The 24,079-nt window shown below is 42.4% G+C and overlaps 1 protein-coding gene across 1 annotated transcript in view; it reads left to right on the top strand.

Moving 5' to 3' along the window:
- The window catches only part of RAD51B (RAD51 paralog B), a 609,692-nt gene that overhangs the window by 530,453 nt on the left and 55,160 nt on the right, over positions 1–24,079 (top strand). The window contains exon 9 of the mRNA XM_061156809.1: positions 21,159–21,262. Coding sequence (XP_061012792.1) covers positions 21,159–21,262 — 104 coding nt within the window. The remainder of the gene's footprint in view (positions 1–21,158; positions 21,263–24,079) is intronic.

The raw sequence follows: 24,079 nt of genomic DNA, 5'->3' as shown, positions 1-24,079 counted from the left end.
TCCATGGAATTCTCCAGGCAAGAAGACTGGAGTGGGTTGCCGTTTCCTTCTCTAGGGGATCTTCCCGACATGAGGATCAAACCCAGGTCTCCTGCATTGCAGGATTCTTTACTGTCTGAGCCGCCAGGGAAGCCCAATGAGCTGGAAGCAACCTTAAAGATCCTCTCACGGAAACCCCTCATTTTCCCGTGGAGGATGCTGAAAATCAGAGGTGAAGTGACTTATCTGAACCAGTTAGAACTACCCCCGTGGGGCTTCTCCAGTCGACTCCTGTCCTCCTTCCTCCAGCCAGTGCTGCAGTTCTGTGGACCTGTTGATTACAACACTGCCCTTGGCCAGAAAATCCTGCCCCATCAGCAAAACAGCTTTCCAGGCTGACATGGGACATGTCCCGTTAGAAGACGGCTGAGTTTTAGTTCCAGTTCTGCCCCTGCTTTGTTGGCTCAAATGAGTCACTTCTTCTTTTGTCTATTTCCCCTATTGGTAAGGAGAAGATAATGAACCTTTCCACCTATCAGGCTCACTTGAGTGTTGTAAAGAATAATGAGGTGATATTTGTAAAGTGCTTTGAGCGGCTGGGAAAGAGGAGGGGGTGGGCTCAGTAGAAAGCATTATTAGCTGCAAGCACTTATCAATTGAGCTGTTTAACAATAGCAGAGAGTAAGAATACCCAGAAATGAATTCCAGGGACTGACCCTGCTTTGAATTTAGGAGGAGGATTAGTGGGGACCTAATAGGTATTCCACTTCTCCAGTTTCTTTAGTGTACCGTCAAACTAGGAAAGGTAATTACATTCTTCTATGTCGGATTCAGCCTGGAGTTTCAATTGGGATGTCAAAGCATACTTGTCTTCTATTCTCCTCCTGAGGCTGTGTTCTGTTGTAATTGTTAAAGCCTTGGGCATCTTCTATCCCCAGGGGTAAATTCACTTAGGAGCTATACAAAGTCATTTCTGTGTAGTGGCTGGGCTGCTGTTTATAAGGTTGATTAGTGGAGCTTTCTAAATCTAAAGCGCCTGGGGAGCAATTTGGATGAAGCTGGGAAATAAAAAGGCAAGGTCTTCATCATGGTTGATCTTTTTTTATTACACTGCTCCATGGGAATTTTCTCAGTAACTCGGGTGTATGCACAGTGCAAATGGCTTGACAGCCATTGCCACATCCTCTTTCCTGGGGAAATGGAGACCTAGCCCAGGTTAAGATGAATGTGCCAGGTCACTAAATATATTTAGAGCCACCTTTTAACTTCTTTTACTCCCACTGAGGGCTTTCTGGTGGTTCAGAGTAAAGAATCCACCTGCCAATGCAGGAGACACAGGTTCGATCCCTGGGTTGGGAAGATCCCCTGGAGGAAAAAATGGCAACCCACTGCAGGATTCTTGCTTGGGAAATCTTATGGACAGAAGAGCCTGGCGGGCTACAGTCCATGGAGTGGCAAAGAGTCAGACACAGCAAATAAAAAACAACTCCCACTGGGGGTTAGATGAGAGATATTTGTGAGGGTCTAAGACGTGTAGGAATGTTTCCAAATAATGATTCTGGTCTGTTTCCCCAAACTCATGCCCCGCTGTCTCAAGATCCTCAGGCCTGAGTTCAGTTCTGTCTCATTTTCTGAGTCAGGGCACAAGAGAGAGGCAAATCAAAACCAGAGAAATGTTTTGAGCTTGTGCAGGTCTCTGTGGGCCAACAGGACAGTGAGCCAAGAAGAATGTGGCTCCCTCCTCATTGGGTAGGAGTAGGGCTGAATTCTTTCATCATCCTCTAGAGGCTGTAGGGAGAGTTCAAGGGGTCATTTGGAACAAAAATTTTCTTGATCAGAGTTATATTAAGGAAAGTATACTGATGGATGCATCTTTGTGCCCTGAATTTTATGGGCCTTTTTGCAATCGCTGCTTCCACAAACCCTTAGCTCCTTAAACCTATCCTCCAGGCCTTCATATGCAGGGGTTAACACTCCCGGAAGACCAGAGGTGACCATACCAGCATCGCTCCATGGTGACTTGTGAGTCTCCAGTAACATCCACCAACAGTGAACCCATCAGCAACCCCATCCTGGTGCGTGTCACACACACACACACACACACACACACACACACGAACACACCCTGGATGCTGCAAGTCCCTCCTCTCCTCCTGTCATCCCACTGTGTCCAGCAAAGCCCCACTCGGAATTTGGTACCTCTTTGGGGGTAGATTCAGATCTCTGGGCTCCTTCCTGAGTCTGCCCCCAACTCCTGCTGGGCTTCCTCAGCAAGTCACTTCTCTGCCCTGAGACTGCATGAAATCATACGGGATTTACTTGGCGGGATTCTCTGACCTCTTTCAAAGACCCAGATTTCTTGTTTACTGTAGTTTCAATCCTCTAAAAGCATTTGGAATATTTTCTTCATTTCCCTCTCCCAAGGTATCTATTTGGTCCCAGGCAGGCCTCCCCTAGTGCCTGTGGGGTCGGGGGAGGGATGCTGAGACACTGGGCCCCAGCCACTGTCCTTTCCTTCACCTCTGCCAGGGCAAAGACCAGTGTTGGGCTGACCTTTCCTGGCCGGACCAAAAGAGAAGGCTGTGGAAACCCGCACGCCCCCACGGCTGTCCTGCCCTCTGCGGCCACAGCTGCTTGCCCTCCCCGCCCCCCGCCTGCTCTTTTTCCCAGTGATCCTCCATGCCGCTGGGAACAGAGGTCTGTCCCCCGCCCTGCACTGGCCTCGGCTCCCCACACTAGAACATTCAGGCATCAATGGGAAACAGCAAGATCTGTCAGCATCGCCCCTTTCTTCGGGGCTTTGAGGGCCACATTCTCCACGGCCATCTGTTCCCTTTCACCTCTCTGGACAATGTTGCTTTTTAAAGCCAGCGATTCTTCCTCCTTTATCTCCTCCTCTCCCGCCTCCCGTTCTTCTGCGTTCCCACCCTTCCCCGCCCCCCACCCCATCCTCATCTCTCTCTTTGCCCAACTCTATGAAATGAGTTTCTCTGAAGGGAACGCTTGCCCTTCTTCCACACAAAGCTGTTTTACAACCCCTATGGGTTTTGGAGTTTTTATTAAAAAAAATTTTTTTTTTGAAGTGAGAGTTAGCTGCTTTGAAACTTTGTGATTGTCTCAGATGGGGGGAGCTATTCTTTTGATAGGGATGGGAGTGGGGAGGATCGAAAAACCTTTCAGTCATGCAGAAAGAGAACACAGAATAATAATAAGTGTTAGGTTCCTGCTGGCAGGCGCTTGCCTCTTTCAAGAAGGAACTTGATGATCAGTTTAAAGAAATTTTTATACCCTCGAGGTGTTTCCGCCATTTATTTTATTATTATTTTTGTTGTTTCTGTTGTGCTGTTTTGTATTTATTTTCTTTTTTATTTTAAGTCCATGTGTCTTGTGCTGTTTTTAATTTAGGGGCAGGGCTGCTGTGAAGCGGGTGCTGTGTTCCCTATGGCCCTGCAGAGCTGTGTCCACTTACAAAGATGCTTGGTCAGGCAGGAGGCCGATGTTGTCTAAGAGAAGCACTAGGCCCTGAGGTTCCAGGACATAGGAAGGAGTGTCTGTCCCAGTACTGACCTATGACTAAGTATGTCACCTTAGGTATGTCACTTTCCTTAAGAGCAATGGTGATAAAATCTTACAATGCTGATAAAAATCTTCTGCTCCAAGAAAATGCTTAATACGTGACTCTTGTATTTGTACTGTGATGCTGTTCCATAAACAAGATGTGTCTATGGCAATGTCATGAAAACTTTATGGGCCATCCTTGACTATGGATGCTAGAAAATCCACTGCTGAGATCAGATTCAGCTGCTGCCATGGGAAGTCAGCTAGGACAAGGGCTCCCAGCCTCGACTGCCTGTCAGAATCACGGGCAAGGCTGGAACAGGCCCTGGGGCTGGACCATGAGGGTTTGAATCCTCTTCACCACTTACTAGCTGTATGAATGTCATCTGTAAAATGAGGGCAATAATAGTATCCAGCTTCATATTGTTGAGATAATTAAGAGATTTTTATCATGTAAAGCACCTGGAATCACGTCTAGCACGTAGTAGGTACATGTAAATGATAACTGTGGTTGCTATCTCGCCACACATCTCACAACTATGGTTATATCTGCAATGCAGTACAGATGAGAAAATGGGCTAGTTGGCTGCTGTGGGTCCCTTCTGACTCTCCCACACTTGCCTTCTGCTGCTTTATTTTTTATTGTGCAGTTAACATTGAGAAAAGCACTAATGCAATTATCAATGGAATTGTAATGATGATTAACATAGCAATTCCACTTGGAAATGTCATAAAACACAGCAACATCCTAAGATATACAAAAAAGACATATGATAATGTTCTTCTGGCAAAGAAGGTGAACCAGATGTGGAGATTATAGTCACAGAAGGAAAGCCAGTCATGATTTTGGCAACTCAGGTTATTTGACATATTTTCAGTTGAAAAGCTACAGAATCTGGAGATTTATTTTTCTTTGGTATCAGTTTCGAGAAACCTATCATATGACTAAGAGTTTCCCAACAACAGGGAGAGAACGCTAATCAAATATGCTTTTCTAGTCAGGCACAGATGACTCTGAATAAGACATTAAATATTATAGTTTAACGCAGAAAAGAAAATGAGTATAATATTTAGAACATGGGATAAAGCGGCCCTATGAGTTTTCTCTTCCAGAGAGGGAAATGAGTGGTCATTCTTGTGGTACCTTCTAAATGGCTGAAGTTAGACACCTGGGATCAAGTCCTTACTCTGCCACTTGCTGAGTAACCTCAGGTAATCACTGACTCTCCCTGTTGATCAGCTTCCTTCCCTAGAAAATTGGCACCGTAATGACATCTGCCTCATAGAGATAATGTAGGTAAGGTATTAAGCCTACTGCTCAGAAAGTACTAATCATCCCCCAAAATGTTACCTGGTAGTCCTTTACCGTAATGCCTTATAACAGCTGACCTCTGAGATGGGAGACAAATTACACCAACCCAGTCGTCTTGGTCATTTTGCTGAAACTGGTCATTTTCAGTAAACCCATAGTTTCAGCCCATAGATAAACAGTGGCCTTCAAGGAAGAAGGAAATTGCCTTGCTTAAGAACTCATGGTTTGAAGATGTGGACTGACAGCCTGCTGCTACCAAAACCAGTTCCCCCGATTAAAATAACCCTGTTAGCATCAGCACATTCGGTTCATCAGTTCCTTTCCCCTCTCGAGCCTGCTGCCTGAAAAGCTGTGCCGCACCAAGGACTGGGACAGTCTCTTGCAGGAACACTTGAGGAAGTTAAAGCAAGGTCGTCTCCGTTGCCTAAGATCCCCGACACCCCAGCAGTCTGCACGTGGTTTGAACCTCACACCTTGTGATCTGGGGGCCACTGTGAGTTCCTGTCACAAATGGGATTTTCCCTTCCTCGGCGGCTGCAGTTTATTTTGAGCCTTGTGGTGGTGTGACAGCCATGGGGATAGCCCTTGTGTACGTGCGTATGTGTGCTTCTCTGTGTGTGTGCACGTTGTGAAATGGGAGACGTGCTGTTGCTTCTATCCTAGCCTTCACTCAGGAAGCCCAGCTCCAAATGTCAGGGAGACACAAGCCGAGCTGAAGGAACGCAGCAGTCAAGCTGAGTTCACCAGTGTGAGAAAGAAACCTGAAGAACCTTTGGGGTTCTTGTGTAAAACTCAGGGTGCTGTGGGTTCTGAGATTGCCTCACCAAGGATTCAACAGTCTGCTTCCCCGCCCCACCCCCCAGCCCCCTTCTCAGAGCCTTCAGGGGCAACAAACATATGTGACGCCAGCATTCCATTCCCTCCCACGCATGAAAATATCCTGATTTCTGTCATGATCACTCTGCTTCCCAAAGGGGTGCTTAAGATAGGACCAGAGGAAAGCATAACAATAAATCTTCGCACTCTGGGCAAGGTGATAATTAGAAGCATTCCCCACGATGATGTGCTCTCAGATGCCCAGAGGGAAGCAACTGGGACAGCAGGAAGTCACAGAATACCTGGTCTCGGGTCCCAGCTCTGCCTCTGACTAGGTGGGTTTCAGGAGTCAGGTCACTTCTTTGTTCTGTGAAATGGGAATAATGATAGCCGCTTTGAAGGAAGCAGTATGTATTAATACACTTTAACTTGGATTCACTGGATGCTCCTATGTTTTTCATAGGAGTTTTCAAAGCACCTCAGGGTGTCTGTCTCCAATCCCATTTCATTTTCTTTATTTTCTGTTTCTGTTCTCACTAAAGAAACAAAAGGGGAAGCTTGAACTCTGAAAGCTGAGCTGTGTTTGGCCTCTGAAGAAATGGTGGCCAGGGAGCCTGACTGAGGACCTTACTGAGGGTCTCTGCCTGCATGGGGACCTGGGCCTCTTTACTTGCCCTGTCCTGTTCCATGTCCCCAGGCAGTCAGCTGCCCCTCCTTCTCTGAATTAGGGTCTTGGGTGATTCTTCTGACAAGCAGTCTAACCAGATGAATTATGGAATTTCTAAAGAGCATTTACATCTCTTCTCTACCCTCTTTGGTAAACAGACCAAAGGGCATTCACCAGAATGTTGCCTTCCATGATGAAAAGCTGCATCATGGGGTATTAGGTAGAGATTTTCATAACATTTGTTCCATGGACTGTCCATGGGTCTGAGAAACCTAGAGTTAACAACCAAAGCAACAAATGCCTAGTATGTAATTTTGTTTTCAAATGAATGATCTGGGAGAGCATTTTGAAAATGCAGACCTCTGGGCAATCATCGCTCAGAGATACTGACTCATTAGGTTTGGTATGGGACCAAGGATTCCGCATTTTTTAGGGTGGTTGATCTGGTTTAGGTGATTCTGATGCATAAACACACATATGAAACAATGCCTTTAGTTATTTCTCCAGAGATCTAGTCCTGTATCCTGATTTCATATCAGTTACCCAACTTCTCTTAGGATAGGCCAGCCTATATTTTCTTGCTGTTTTTTTTTTTTTGGTAGAAAAAGAATTCAAACCTACAAAAAAGTTTCAAGGAAAGTATAATGAACTCAAACATATCCTTCCCCTAGATCATTAACATTTTACCCTATTCATTTGATTTCTTTCATATTACTGTTGTCTATTTTTTTATAATATTAATTTATTATTATTATCTTTGCTGAACCATTTTAGAGTAAATTTTAGACATCATAACCCTTCATTTCCAAATACTTCAGCACTTTTCTCTTAAGAACAAGAACTTCTCTGACATAACTACAATACAGTGATCTCACCCAGGAAATTAGCGCTGATATAATACCATTATCTAATATACCAGCCATATTCAAACTTTGCCAGGTGTCTTAATAATGTCATTCACAGCTATTTTTTTGTCTGATCCAAGAGCCAGTTCAGGATAACACATTGTATTCAGTTGAAATGTCTTTCTACATTGATGATCTTTTTTAAGCCACTGCTGTTTTCATAGGAATATTTTTCAAAAACATATTTCCTGATAAACAACAGCGTTTTCCCTCCTTGTCTCATTACTTGCAAAGAACCAGTGATCCAGTGTCAGCCTGAAGCCAAAGCAGACTTACCTGGGCCCAATTCTGCATCAGCTGAGGCCTTGGGAAAAGACTCTGTCTCCTGGTCCTGGGTTTGCCCTGTAAGCTGATTTCCCAAAGACAAACCCTGTGACTGTTAGTGTATCCCTTTGATCTTTAATCAAATGGGCTGTCACCTGGCTTACTCATTGTCCAGACTAATTCCTTGGCTATGAAAAGCTACTAAATATTATTTTGCCATGGTTTTTAATAAACCTTGACTGTAACCCATCAGGCTCCTCTATCTTATGGAATTCTCTAGGCAACAATACTAGAGTGGGTAGCCATTCCCTACCCTACCAGGGAATTCCTACCAGGGAATCTTCCTGACCCAGGGATCGAACCTAGTTCTCCTGCATTGCAGGCAGATTCTTTACTGACTGATCCACCAGAGAATTCTCAATATTCTTGCCTGGAGAATCCCATGGACAGAGGAATTTGATGGGCTATACAGTCCATAGGGTTGCAAATAGTCGGACACTACCGAAGCAACTTAGCACACATGTATAGTTTTTAAATCTGCCCAGGAAAAGTGACCGATAAGAGATATGCCACTTTAAAAACAAACAAAATGAGTAAAAAAGTAAATAAAAAGTAAAATCATTTTTTAAAGAATATATAAATTCCAAGCAATGTTGAAAAGGAAAAAAAAAAAAAAGATATGTGACTTTTTACCCTTCCCAACTTTCTCCAAAGGCAATGCACATATCTGAGGGTGATCTTTTTCCAGAAACCAGGACTATTATTGTTGTTTAGTTACTAAATGGTGTCCGACTCTTTTGCTATGCCATGGACTGTAGCCCGCCAGTCTCCTCTGTCCATGGGATTTCCCAGGCAAGAGTGCTAGAGTGGGTTGTCATTTCCTTCTCCAGGGAATCTTCTTGACCCAGGGACTGAACCGCGTCTCCTGCACTGGCAAGCAGATTCTTTACCTCTGAGCCACTATAAACAATCAGTAATCAGGATAAGTTGGCTGTATTCCTTCTGCTTCAGCAAGAAAAGGGAGTCACCTGAAAAAAAAATTGAATGGTCAAAAAATGAGATGATGAGCAGATATAATGCCTAAGATTTACTGCAATCTGGCTCTGATATCCTCAGATTCTACAAGGAGAGTAGAAAAGCAGAACTCATACCAAAATGGCTGATGGGCAGAGTTTGAGGAATTCACAGCAAACAGATGGGACACATTGTTGCAGAAGAAAGCCCATTTCACATAAGCCATCTTCCTGGCTTATATTGAATGACACCTAAATTAAGAGAGGGGAAGCCTTTAATTTCCTTAAATGTTTGAGTTTGGGGATTTTTTCCCTTTGTTTTATTTTGCTGGCATTTACTTAAGGATAGCATGTGTTTTCTCTAGTGAGTGAATTTATTTTTATTAAAGAGTTTTTCATAGGGTCAGGAGATCTAGTTAGAGGCCACCATTCAGAATCTTTTTTTTTTTTCCTTAAATGGAGGATAGCAGGAGGAAAACTGTGTCATTGGAGAGAACTTTCAGGGTCATGGCCTCCTGGGCAAGATGGAAGCTGAGCTGGGCGGGGCAGATTGCTCCTTTCTATTCAGACACCCTAGTTCTGTTCTTAGGCCTGTGTTTTCCTAGCTGTCTTTGAGAATCTTTACGACTGTCACTGAAAACATAAAAGCCCTATGCAGTATCCCCTATAGAACCTCTGGTTGGTAAATGAGATGGGTTTTGGAATGACCAGTATTTTGTAGGGTGAGAATCCTCATCCCAATTCTGGACATTTCCTACAAGATATCTCTGTATGGTGAACCATGAATCTTGGTTGGCCCCTGAACAGTCCCAATTTCTCTCTTTCATCGCAATATATTTATTGAAATGTCCCCATTTCATTTTCTAAAGCATTCTGGTGGGATGATAGCTTACATGACCACTCTGAGACTACGGGAAACTTAAAGTATTTCGTCCCCACACAAAAACCAGTGGACTTGTTTGAGTGGTTTGTGCTGCTGCATAACCAGTCTTTATCCTAGTGATTAGCTTAACTCTACGTCTCCCTTCTGCTGTGGAGGATTGCTCCATCTCTAACCCTTGCATTCCAAAGGTTCTGATCATCCCACCTTATCTTGTCTTCTTCACATTTCTTACCTTCCTCAGGAATGAGTTTTATGGAAACTTGGACCAGCCTGGGTGTGTTGTGCAAGGAAAGACTCTGGACTACATTCACCTTTTTCACCTCTCGCCAAGAGACGTTGGGAATGAAATCCTCTGTTTTCTCAAAATGCAGCAACCTTATTCTTTACTCAGGCTGAAGGTCTTCCTCAGTGGGCAGATGCTGTTGAGACAGTTATTGTGTGGTTTTATGCCTCAGATCCTTTATTTGTAAATTTGAAAGAAGACTAATAACTTTAAAGTATTTTGAGAATCTCAAGGCTCAGAAGATTATAAATAACAAGAGATTTCTTTTTTCCTCATCTAAAATGGCAGTACAGATACTGTGGTTACTTACTTAATAGATAGCGTGTGGTCCCTGGGCCATATGCAGCTGATGGGTTTTTTCCAGTGTGCTATTTATAGAGGTAGATCAGAAATATCACTTCCGTTGGAACTTGACCTACAGACCATCGGCAATTTTAAAGACCCAAGGAAGTAGAGTATGTGCTAAATACAGATGGTTCACAGGTTCAGTTAGTGAAGCACAAGCCTCCGGGGAAGTTAATTTTGCTGGAGGACAGATGTGTGAGCCTGTCTCAATCACTTTTTATTTAAATTAATTTTTATTGGAGTATAGTTGCTTTACAATGTTGTGTTGGGTTCTACTGTACAGCAGAGTTAATCTGCTATATGTGTACACATATCCCCTCCTTTTTGAATTTCCTTCTCATTTGCCATGTGGCCTCATGGAACTTGTCAGTCGTCTTGAATCCTTATTTTCAAATACCCTATCCTCTGCAGTCTTCCTCCTTTGTAGTCAGTCTCTTCAGTGTAGGTTACTGAAATTCTGGCTTTCTGCATCAAATAGCAAAAGAGCTCACAGTCCATTAGCAGAAATAACTCAGGCTACTCTGGAAAGCTTGGGGAAAAGATCTAAATATTTCCCTACTTCATCTTTCTATTGGGGCTAAACAAGATTCTCAGTCACTTCCTCACTTCAAATGAGTGACCTAACAACAACAACAACCAAAAATACATATGCTGAAGCTCAGCAACTTCCATGGGCCTGGTTTTAAACAGGGAAAACTGAATTTAATGAATGATAATCCCTTTCTAATCCCTACTCTCTCACTCAGACTCCCATCTTTAAGCTTTGTTCTTATGAAGTTGTGTTTGCTGGGATTTGGCCACTGGCCAACACATGTTTACCCATCAAAAGGTTTTAGTAGATAGGATAGACTAAGAAAATCCCTAGTCTGGGGAGAAATCTGCTCTTAGGAAAAGGAGCCCACATCTGCACTCTTCAGTCTTAGATGAGTGCTGGGTGGGGCACAGACATTCAGAAACAGCGCATATAATAGAGCAGTCTCAGACTTCCCGGAAAAAGTAAGGTCCAGAATGAGGAACTAATTTCTTGCCATTAAAATACCGTAGATTCAAAGTTCTTTGAACAGGTGGGAACTTTTGAGATCATTTGAACAACCCCTTCTTGTCATGGATGAGGAAACGGAGGCTCAGAGAAGTGAACTAACTGGTCATTACCAAGGTCTGCTCCGATGTTCTCAGTTACGTCATTCTCTTCTCTCACCTGGTCTCATTAAAAGCCCACAGCTAGGGACTTCCCTGGTGGTGTAGTGGTTAAGAATTTGCCTTGCAATGCAAGGGATGCGGGTTCCATCCCTGCCTAGGGAAGTAAGATCCCACATGCCACAGAGCAAGTAGGCTGGTGCACCACAGCTAGTGAGTCCACATGCTCTGGAGCCCATGTGCCACAACTAGAGTCTGTTCACTGCAATGGAAGTTCCCACATGGTGCAGCAAAGATCCTGCGTGCCTCAACTAAGACCCGACACAGCCAAATAAATAAATAAATGTTAAAAAAAAAAAAAAAAAGCCCATGACTAAGTCAGAAATAGAATTCCAGGGTCCTGTCTTCCAGCCAGCCATATGCCATCTTGCATCATATAGAACGTGTTTCAAATGTGAGGATGAGAGATCAGAAAGAGAATGTTACCTCCAATAGTTAACAACACCATCCCCTTCCCCGAACTTACTTGAGTACTGAAAACATTTGTATTTTAACCCCTTTTTTTTTTTTAATCTCCTCTTTCAAGTCTCAATAAATTGTCTTTCATTTAAAGGGGCAGGAGAGACCTAATGTCCAGAGGAGCCAGCTCTCTCAGGCCATGAACTTCTCCTTCCCCTCGGTTCCTATTCTGGGAGTCGCTGCTTTGTTTACATTTTTTTTTTCAAGCATGGAAAAGTCTAGTCTTTTAAAGTTGACCTTTTGCCACAGGGCACACTTTCATGTTATATACTGGAGATTCCATTTAACCTCCCAGAAATGCTTAGCATAGGAGTCATAAATTGCAATGTTTTTAGAGAAGGAGTTTCCTCATTAAAAGCTCCCTCAATACTGACACTGGTTGGTACCAGAGGCCTATTACCTTTTTGGAAATCAAGGCTACATAGCAACCTGCTTATCCTCCTCCAGGCTGATTGCACAAGGACTATACCCTCTGTGCAGAGCTGAGAGAGAGAGAGAGAGAGAGAGAGAGAGAGAGAGAGCTTCTTGCCTTGTAAGAAATTTGTCTTCATAACCACTCCCACTCCAAAGGAGTAGGGGAAGGGATCCAGAGATAGTAGTCATGAAAGATATTCCAGAATCCAAATCCTGCTGTTTTAACCACTTCATTACTGAGCTTTACTAGCCTGCCTCCTTATAAGAATAAAAAAAAAAAGTACTAGATGATGATTAAACTTCTTTTCTCCCTAGAATTTTATCTTCAGTGTTTGATCATCATTGTTCCTGTCATTTATATATATCAAGTATCTTCATCTGAGGATCATTGAGAACCTTTGGTTTCCTGGAGGCAAAAATTATTATTCACATTTGACAGATGGATAAGCAATCACAGAGAGAGTATCCTTTGACTTACCTGAAAGTGTCTCTGAGACAGTAGAGGATGACTATTCCCTCAGTCTTTTTTAAAGAGATCTGGTGGTGGTGGTTTAGTTTTAAGTCATGTACAACTCTTATGATCCCAATGACTGTCACCTGCCAGGCTCCTCTGTCCATGGGATTTCCCAGACAAGAGTACTGGAGTAGGTTGCCATTTCCTTCTCCCGAGAATCTTCCCAACCCAGGGATCAAACCCCTATCTCCTGCATAGCAGGCGGATTCTTTACCAATGAGCCACCAGGATTCCCAAAGAGACCTGACTTCAGTGTAAATAAATTAGATTTTCTGTCTGGAGCTCACTCAGGTACTTCTATAAGCTCAATCTTGTGACCATGAAAAATCTCCAATAATGAAAATATTTTTAAAACCCAGTTCACTTATTTGATTTTTTATTTGTATTGGAATCAACCAAATTCTAGTACAATGAAGTCATACTGCCTTGGCAGATCTAAATACCACAGTCATCGAAAAGGAGAGAGGGAGAGAATGCCCCAATTTTTGTACCTTCTGCTAAAATGAGCTTAGAAAAGATTCACATAGCTGTTTCCTGACCAATTAGGTCATTGGGCAGGAAATCACCTTTTCTGAAAAGCCAATAAGCAGATTCCTTCTACCTTAAATTTTCTATAAACAGCATTAATGATCATCTATGCCAACCCTCACATAGGAATGCTTAAAAGTCAAAAGACATTAGAGACCACTGAGTTTTCTAGTTGAAAATAAAATTACAAGTTTATAATAACTGATAGCTTCCCAATTTCCCTTTCTCAAGCCATGCCACCACCTATAACCACCCTTCAATTGTTTTTCCATATTCAAAATCCTATTAAGTGAAATAACTTTTCAATCTTGACCAGATTTTTAATCCTCCAGCCAGAAAGGGTCAGTTTCAGGCCACCTGATTTGCCTGAATCCAGTTGCTGGGCCAGTTGAGTGAGGTTAAATAACTTGCCAAGCCAGGGCATGCAGCATCTTTCTGGAAACCCTTTGCCCTGGGTTATCGCTGTACATCAGAACAAAGGAAGCCGAGTGTAGAGCCTGAGTGACATAGAGAGTTCAGATGAGTTGATAAGATGCTCACAACATACTTCCATCAGTGTCTTCCCAGAGATAAGCCTCTGGGCTCTTCAGGCCCTTCCCAGCCACCACCACCCCACCCGCCCCAGGCTGGCAGAGTGGCCAGCTATTTGACATAATAAGCCTAGAGAAGGCTAATTGGAATAGTGGTTAAGACCCAGTCATATACCTGCTACTATATGTAAAAGAGATAACCAACAAGGACCTGTATAACACAGGGAACTCTACTCAATATTTTGTGATAACCTATAAGGGAAAAAACCCTGGAGAAACAAATGGCAACCCACTCCAGCATTCTATCCTGGGAAATCCCATGGACAGAGGAGCCTGGCAGACTATAGTCCATGGGGTCTCAAAGAGTCAAACATGTCTAAGCAACTAACACTTTTGTAAAGGAAAAGAATCTGGAAAATATATATATAATCTGAATCACTTTGCTATACACTTGAAACCAATACAACATTATGAATCAACTATACACCAAAAAAAAAAAAAAAAAAGACTCAGCCTAGTTTAGAACCCTGGCTCTATCATTAACCAACATGTGACCTTGGGAGAATTACTTAATCTCTTACAGCCTTGGTCTCTTGATAGGGATGATGATATTACCTACCTCATAAGGTGGTTTTCAGGATCGAAAAAGATGTACCTAAGATACAAAGCTCAAACAGGGTGTAAGCCCTCCTTATTTAAAGGGCTTACATGGTGCCTAGTTTATAGTATTATACTTTTAAAATATTGTTTTTCCTTATCATCTAATGTTTAACATTTAACATTTCCCATTTCCTTATAATCTAAGGTCCTGCTGTTATTGCTTTTGTGGTGGCTTAGTGCTTATAAACACTCCTGAAGATATAGCTCCCTAAGCTTGCACACTCAAGGTTTCCATCAGAAACTTTTCTCTGGTTATTTTTGCTCATGGCCCTGGATTAAGGACCCAAGCTTACCTGTCTGACAAGCAGCCAAACATGTGGATCCTTTTCTAAAATTCTGTTTTCATTCATGTTTAGGGACATGGGATTCTTTAAATAGCCACTACTGGCCGTTTATGGCTCTAATCCCTGTAAACATCTTTTGGACCTGGGCAACACCTACAGATGTATCACCACTTTTTTTTTTCATTGAATGCTTAACTCATTAGCAACTCTTCAGTATTCACATGTAGCTCTTCCTTGGTGAACTTTCAAATTCAGGCTCAGTTCATCCATCACTTAGTGGGCATCGAAGCCACAGGCTTCTAGAGTTTGCTTGAAAAATGTAAACCTATTAACTTTGGCTTAAGCAAGATTGGATTAAGAATGTAAATCTGCTGCTAAAACAAATATATAACATAGTTTAAAGTTTAATAGTAATAACTTATTGACTATTTAACCACAGTTTATGAAGTATCCTCTGGGTCTTCAACCTCATGAATCAGGCATACTAATATAAATCAGACTTGGACTTGATCCTCTTAAAATATACATCAGGGGTGCTAAGAAAAGCACAGGAGTAGCATGCCATAGGATAGAAAATGGCAGCAACATGAGAGAATAATATAATTATGGGCATTTGAAGGGGGAAGGCATTATTTCTGTGATGATCAGGGAGGTGGCATGTAAGAAGGAGTATTAAAGATGATGCATGGGCATGGGAGGTGGGGGACATGAGGAAGGAGTGATTACGTTGGAGCCGAGTCTTAATGAAGTGGAATGGAGGGAAGACGTGTGGAGAGGCAGGTCAGACACAGCTGCGAGAGCGCCAGTCTTAGGAATTTAGAACTCTTCAAAAGAACTCGGGGGCCGCCAAAAGTTTCTGAGCTTGCTGCTCATAAGTGGAAGGGCAACACGCTTAGCTGTGTGCCTGGGCAGCTGAAGCAAACAGTAGAATAAAGGATGCTTTCGTAGGGAGAAACTCAGAGCAGCATGGTGACCACAGCCATCCCCAGGTGAAAGCTAATGTGCCTCTGATCTAGGTTGGGGTAGAACGAATGGATGTAATGAGACATTTACAGTGAAATGTATCTGACTTCACAGTTTATTGAAACTGAGAAGCACAGGAGAAGGAGACATTTTTTAAATGGAACTAAGGTTTCAAATCAGATTAACTAGAAGGCTAAAGAAGGAGGAATAAGTTTATACAGGAAGCATATAAGCTTGATTTGAAGATACTGAATTTATGGTACCCAAATTCATCATGTTAGGCCTGCAGATCTTGTAGCTGAAAATGAGGGACAGGTGCTGAGGTAAGTGGGACAATGAGACAGAGGCTTAGAAGTCATCCCCCTGGGGATGTCATCTTTGTCAACAGTGAGGACATCCAGCATGGAGCAGACATTGCTTGGTGGGAATATGAGTCATTTAATATGTTTAAAAATTGTTTTAAATAAGCCAACATTTTCCAATCAGAAGATTGTACTTAAAGTATTGATTTTTAAAATAAGATAAAAAGATATGGCTAAACACAAACTCTTATTGCCATGTGACAATAGCAGCTGGAGCTGGTTGGGGGCTGTCCCCTTGAAATCATGGATGAATCGTCTAATTCACCACCATCTCCACTATTCCCCATCATCTCCTAGCACTTAATATTAGACGGAAAGTGGATTAATGATTGCCTAGGGCTTCAAGGCAGGAAGGAAGGGCTGGAGGCTTATGACTAAGAGATCTGGAGTTTCTTCTGGGGGTGATGAAATGTTCCAAAGTTGATTGTAGTGATGGTTGATCAACTCTGAATATAGTAAAAACCATTGAACTGTACACTTTAAATGGGTGGATGGTGCAACATGTAAGTTGTCTCAACAAAGCTGTTTTGTAAAAATGCAAGAAAAAGGAACATCAGTGGCTATTGTCCTTGCAGTGTTGACTTTCTTATAGCAGAAAATATATCTCTGTTAATGTGTCTTTATCAAAAATGGGGGAATGAAAGACAGACTGAGAGGTCCATGTATTGCAAGAAAAATGGGAGAGAGTACATCTCTCTGTGGTAGTGAAGACTTTCTACCTGCTAAGAGGCAGACACTTGGTTTCTTTATTAATATACATTACCCTCCTAGCCACTGAAGGCATGTGGGTGTTAGAGAAATAACTGGTCATGACCAGCTCTCTGAGATCCACCCACAAGTAAGGACAGAGAGAGAAGAAAAGCAGAGAAGGAAAAGGAATACTCAACATGATTGGTACAAGGAGAAGCAAAGAGGCTAGTGTATTGAATGCTGGAAGAAGCTTTATCAAATACTGACAAGAGTTCAAGGAGGATGGAGACAGAGAGGTCAGGAGGTTACAGGACCATCCATCCAGAGAAATGGAGCCAGAGAGAGACACAGATGCAGATGACAAAGCATTCAGAACACCTAGTCCTGAAGTTAGCAGTGTGGTCAGATCTGCACAGTCTCAATTATTTGTTTTCAAATTAATTCATTTGTGTTTTGAATTGTATATATGATGAAACAAGGTCACCCTAGATTTTATTCTTTCCTTCACTAAATTCTCCCTCAGTTGAAACCCCAGGCTTGGTGAGGCCCTAATGTGGATGATATCCAATTCCCATAGCTGCTTGAACCAGAGAAAAAGATATGTGTTTGTTTTTTTTTTAACCCATGGCTTCTCACCATCGGCTTTGTTGTGGCTGGGGCTGGGTAATTCTTTGTTGTATGGACTGACCTGTGCGTCACAAGGTGTTTAGCAGCATCCCTGACCTCTACCCTCTGGACACTATAGCACTCACACCTCGATATTGCCCACAGAATCACTTCCATCCTAGAACCACTGAACCACATTTATCTGTTGCAGTATTTGAGTCCAGGAGTTATCAAATCCCCTGTGAATATACAATGGAGGTGAGGAGGAGATTCAAGGGATTAGGTCTGGTAGACAGAGTGTCTGAAGAACTATGGATGAGGTTTGTTACATTGTATAGGAGGCGTGTATACATGTATACATTGTATACATTGACCAAAACCATCCCAAAGAAAAAGAAATGCAAGAAGGCAAAGTGGTTGTCTGAGGGGGCCTTACAACTAACTGAGAAAAGAGAAGAAAAAGGCAAGGGAGAAAGGGAAAGATATACACAATTGAATGAAGAGTTCCAGAGAATAGGAAGGAGATATAAGCCTTCTTAAGTGAATAGTGCAAAGAAATAGAGGAAAACAGTAGAATGGGAAAAATTAGAGATTGTTTCAAGAAAATTGGAGATACCAAGGGAACATTGATGCAAGGATGGGCACAATAAAGGACAAAAACAGCAAAGGCCTAACAGAAGCAAAAGAGATTAAGAAGAGGTGGCAAGAATACACAGAAGAACCGTACAAAAAAAAGATCTTCATGACCCAGATAACCACGATGGTGTAATCACTCACCTAGAGCCAGACATCCTGGAGTACAAAGTCAAGTGGGCCTTAGGAAGCATCACTACGAACAAAGAGAGTGAAGGTGATGGCAATCCAGCTGAGCTATTTCAAATCCTAAACGATGATGCTGTGAAAGTGCCGCATTCAATATGCCAGCAAATTTGGAAAACTCAGCAGTGGACACAGGACTGGAAAAGGTCAGTTTTCATTCCAATCCCAAAGAAAGGTAATGCCAAAGAATGTTCAAACTACCACACAATTGAGCTCATTTCACACATTAGCAAAGTAATGCTCAAAATCCTTCAAGCTAGGCTTCAGCAGTACATGAACCGAGAACTTCCAGATGTACAAGCTGGATTTATAAAAGGCAGAGGAACCAGAGATCAAATTGCCAACATCCATTGGATCATAGAAAAAGCAAGAGAATTCCAGAAAAACATCTATTTCAGCTTCATTGACTACGCTAAAGCTTTTGTCTGTGTGGATCACAACAAACTGTGGAAAATTCTTAAAGAGATGGGAGTATCAGACCACCTTACCTGTCTCCTGAGAAACCTATATGCAGGTCAAGAAGCAACAGCTAGAACTGGACACGAAACAACGATTTCCAGCCATGGCTGGGAACCCACTGGTGCTGCCTCCTGATCCCAAGCACTCTCACCAAGTACTCGCATCCGTGATGGGGTTTTTGGTCCTGTTTATTACCATTCTTCTGTCCAAGTGTGGGCCTGATTCCCTGCAGAAACCGGGGTTTCCATCACAAGGATTTTCCCTAAGCACAGGGTTAGGATCAATGTGGTCAGTAAATGGGCACATGAACATTTTTTTAAAACACCAAAAAAAAAAAAAAAAAAAAATTGGGAAAGGAATATGTCAAGGCTGTATATTGTCACCCTGCTTGTTTAACTTCTATGCAGAGTACATCATGTGAAATGCTGGACTGGATGAGTCCCAAGCTGGAATCAAGATTTCCAGGAAAAATATCAACAACCTCAGATATGCACATGCTGCTGCTGCTAAGTCACTTCAGTCGTGTCTGACTCTGTGCGACCCCTTAGACGGCAGCCCATCAGGCTCCACCGTCCCTGGGATTCTCCAGGCAAGAATACTGGAGTGGGCTGCCATTTCCTTCTCCAATGCATGAAAGTGAAAAGTGAAAGTGAAGTCGCTCAGTGGTGTCCGACTCTTAGCGACCCCATGGACTGCAGCCTACCAGGCTCCTCCATCCATGGGATTTTCCAGGCAAGAGTACTGGAGTGGGGTGCCATTGCCTTCTCTGCAGATATGCACATGATACCACTCTAATGGCAGAAAGTGAAAAGGAACTAAACAGTGGGAAAGCTGGCTTAAAACTCAACATTCAAAACTCTAAGCTCATGGTGTCTGGTCCCATTGCTTCATGGCAAATAGATGGAGAAAAAGTGGAAACTGTGACAGATTTTCTTTTCTTGTGCTCCAGAATCACTGTGGATGGTGACTGCAGCCATGAAAGTAAAAGATGCTTGCTCTTTGGAAGAAAAGCTATGACAAACCTAGAGAGTGATTTAAAAAGTGGAGACATCACTTTGCCAACAAAGGTCCATGTAGTCAAAGCTATGGTTTTTCCAGTAGTCATGTTTGGATGTGAAAGTTGGACCATAAGAAAGGTTGAGTGCCTGAGGAATTGATACTTTCGAACTGTGGTGCTGGAGAAGACTCTTGAGAATCCCTTGGACAGCAAGGCGATCAAATCAATCTATCCTTAAGGAAATCAACACTGAATATTCACTGGCAGGACTGATGCTGAAGCTCCAGTATTTTGGCCACCTGATGCGAAGAGCTGACTCATTGGAAAAGACCTTGATGCTGGGAAAGATTGAGGGTAGGAGGAGAAGGGGACGACAGAGGATGAGATGGTTGGATGTCATCACCAACTCGATGGACATGAGTTTGAGCAAACTCCAGGTATAGTGAAAGACAGGGAAATCTGGCGTGCTGCAGTCCATGGGGTTGCAAAGAGTTGAACATGCCTGAGTGACTGAACAACAACAAGCTTCAGACCATGCAGAGTTGGGAGAGCACCCTGAAAGATGGTGACCCAGAAAAGAGGACCAATTCCTATTTCACACAGAGGGTGAACATGAGATGATGCCATGAGCGGGCAACAAATGAGACACTCAAGGCCTCATTTTGTTTTAGCTGATCCAGTGGACTTCAGCCTTTTGGTACATGGTCTCCTCGTTGGAAAGAGATAGCATTTTGAAGACACAAGGCAGGCTACAAGTCTGCTGTGCCCCTCGGGCCAAGACTCATCTCATGGCCCAGGGCCAAAGTGAACACGGGAGCTTGGAGGAGACTTCAGGGTGCGCTCCAGATGGGAGTCAGTGCTGACTTCTAAGTGATGGGACTTGTGAGCCTGCCGCTAACACAGAAGAAGAGAGAAGTGCAGGAATGGGTTCCTTCTGGTTATGTCAAGAGAGATCAGTGATGCTCTGGAGATGTCAGAGGGTAGCTGAAATACAACTTGGTATAGACTACAAAGTCAGATAAAGTTTACTTCAGATCCTCCCCCTTATAGGAAAGTCTTAGGTTAAAGAATGTTTCTCTTGGGATAAGAATGTCTAATACAGATTAGATATGAAATGATGAGATCTTCCAGATTCCTCTTCTGGGTGCATGTATGTTCAGTGGTTGGAAAGGCATAGAAATTTTATATACATATGCCACCATTTCTATGTTGATAAGGGAAATTGAATTAAGAGTCTTATCAAGCTGGAAAAGTCTTACAACTTTATTAAACTGAGACTGTTTCATAACTGGCTCTTATTCTGTGTAGTCGAGTTATGCCTTTCTGCCGTGGATGTTGAGTAGCTTGATTTATTATTAACAATGGCTCCAACCTGCCTTGCACTGCAACCTCTTATTGATATATAACTCTGTTATCTCTAAGCCCAGTGGTGGTTACTTTCACTGAGGCTGAAGGAAACCCATGCTGGTTTTTCTTTTGTCTCATATTCCTTAAACCTTTGCTTCCTTCTTTCCCTCATCAACTTTTGTAGCAGTGACCTGGGCTCCCGAGTACTGTCTGAGCAATGAACAGTGACTGGACTTTTGCTTAAGTGAAAGACCATGATGAGACCGGGTGTCCATAAGCATGCTTTTGTTCTGTTTCATTTCAGGCACTTCTGGATCTAGCTGTTTGACGGCTGCGCTAGGAAACACCTGGAGTCACAGTGTGAACACCCGGCTGATTCTCCAGTACCTTGGTTCAGAGAGAAGACAGGTGAGTGCTTTGACAATATTCTCTGACTGTCAAGGTCAGGGAACAAGATGTACCAGCAATCTGGATGTTCATCTTTTGAAAGCATTGGCCATGCTGTCTGTCCTGGACCAACACTGTCAGAAGGTGGGTAAAGAAACCAGTCTCCCTGCCTACCTCAATAGCAATTCTAATAAGCTGGGAAGATAAGTCACACACAAGGAAAAAAAATACCAAAAATAGAGCGTTGCCCCCCAGTTTTTGCTAATAGCTTGGTGAGTGACCAAGGTTTCTACCCCGAAGGGATCTCTAACACTCTACCTCTAAAGGGTGAATAAATGATCATTTCTCTTAGCTAATGTTTGTTAAGGGCTAGATAATTTGTGTATAAATTAAATAATGATGATGCTTTTTCTTGAGGTTAGGATGTTTTGAAATCCTGAGGCCACACAGACTCTGCTAAGTGAATACACTCTTCTCCAGATCCTGGATACTTTTGCATTAACTCATAAACCAGTAGGTTAAAGTACTGAATGATGCCAGAAATTATCCAAAAGGGTAATGACTCTCTCAGAACTCTATTAATGCTGTCTATCCTGGACTCAGTTCCCCACTTATATCCAGAAAGGTTACTTTTTATGTCTTTCTTAATCTTCCCTCCCACTCCAAAGAAAGGAACACCACAGTCTGACCCCTTCCTTGAAGAGTTTCATAGTTAGGAAGTTTATTTTTCCTGATATCTAACCTCAACTTTATCCTGCTATGTGGACCAGGCTCCATCTTGACCTCTCCTACAAGCGGGAGAAAGAAGACAGGGTGATTATTCTGTTTTGTTGGATGTAGAATTCAGAACCCAGACTTGCCCATCTTGCTAAATATATAACAAATCCAAGTTGTTAATGAAAGAGGCATGAAGTATCATGCTGGTGGTCCTTTCTGGAGAAGGTGGTGGAAAGGGAGCTGTTTCCCTTTACCTGCATTAGGTAAACTGGCTGTTTTTCAAGGAATCAAGAATCATCTAAAACAGACATGAGCCTTTACCTGTTGCAGACATAACTTTCTGAGTGCCCTTGGTTACAGACCAGAGACTTCTTCTTAGTTTGCTCAGGACTGTGTAAATAACATTCCAGCTCGATGATTGAGTGAGCCATGTTCTGAGAAGATAGAGCTGCTTGTTTTCACTGAAGGGAACATTCTTGAGTGTTCAGGCCCTGGCCTGCTGATTACCTCAGTGATACCTTTTCCCAGATGATTTAAGTATTCTGGGTTCTAAATCCATTACTTCTCTTTCAGTGGAACACGTTAAAAAATGTTCTGGTAGAACCTAATAACCTTCGGTTTGTACCTTAAGTTATAAATCATGTTAAATAAACCCTGTTTACAGCCATTAGGGATACCATTAAGGATTGTCAAGCACTCCTACCTAAACTCAAATTTGAGAAAGCAAAATTACTTGTGAATGCTTTCATTTTCATGGATCCTTAACTTTACGCCTTCAAAACTTGTAGTTTATCTCTGTTCTTGATTTTAGATGGTACACATGGATTTTCTGATTCAGTTTATTGTATATGGTACCATGGATTCCAGGTTCCCAGATCCCAGTTTTAGTAATTCTACTTAGCATTTATTAGTAAATAAAGAAGTCAGAGCCACATTTTCCTTTTCCTTTTGTTTTAGTAAATTAACTAGTTATTTCTATTTTATCAGTGTCAACAGAAAGTAGTTGGCGGGCTACTGTTATTTGTGTACCTTTGGTGAGTGGAGGATTTGAGTGGCTCTTGGTTCTTGGCTCATAAGGTCAAATGCAGGCCACTAGTCACAAGAAGAACAGAAAGCAAAGCAGGGATAGATCAGTGACAGTCTATCAACTCCTATCCTATTAGGTCAGCAGCTTTATCTTAATCTACAAAGGACAACTTGTTACCATCATTATTCATCAATTGAGTGGAGTTAAATATCTTTGAATCATGTTTGCACACAATAATCGGAAATTAAAGTAAAATATGACCAGTGTTCAAATGGCCAACCCAAGCAAAAGAATGTACATTTAATTAATTTATAGAAATGTACATGGCTTTTGGGACCAGTTGTTAAATGTGTGGCCTAACAACCAGGATAAATGTTGGTATTGAATACATGTCTCTATTTGATGACCTTATATCTTGCCTTAGCAGAGGGTGTACCTAGTGATTCACTGAACCTTTCCTGTGGTCTTACTTCATGATCAAGTAGAAAAGCCATATGAAAGCCAAAAATTTTCTGGTATATGGGCACAAAATAAGATTGAAAGCTACCTTTTAAGGTAATTGCACAAAATATTTCCTTTTAACTCAATTTAGTAGGAGAATTTGTCTGGATCATTCTAGGGTGGGCAGACCCATGGAGCACCAGCTACGTGGAGAGGATACCAGGATAGCTTTTTTTTTTTTTTTTAAACACACAGGTAGCGGCCACTAGACCAAAGGATCAAAGTTATAGAATAAGGATTATGTTTTATCCCCTTTCTATGACACTGGGCTCTACAACAGGGCTCATGAATGTGAGGCTTAGTCTGAGACCACAGAGCTGGAAGAGGGTCAGGTCAGGCTGAGCAGATCCGCGAGCCGATTAACCCAAGAGTTGAATTGTATAGTCCAAGGCAAGTAGTCTGCCGTGGGTGATTATTTTCTTTACACCCTGGAAACTTTGTAAAATTATATAACCAAGAAAGAAATCTCCTTATCAGGGCACAAGCCAAGTTAATTATCTTGTTTATTCTGCTTCAGGGTTGCAAAAAAAAAAAAAAAAAAACCACCCTTTTAAGAAGCTGGGAAACATTTTCTTTTGGACTAATTTAGCTTT

The sequence above is a fragment of the Dama dama genome, chromosome 12 (assembly GCF_033118175.1).
Source record: "Dama dama isolate Ldn47 chromosome 12, ASM3311817v1, whole genome shotgun sequence".
Lineage (NCBI taxonomy): Eukaryota > Metazoa > Chordata > Mammalia > Artiodactyla > Cervidae > Dama > Dama dama.
The sequence above is the reverse complement of the archived record's forward strand: the minus strand, read 5'-3'. Positions and strand labels throughout refer to the sequence as shown.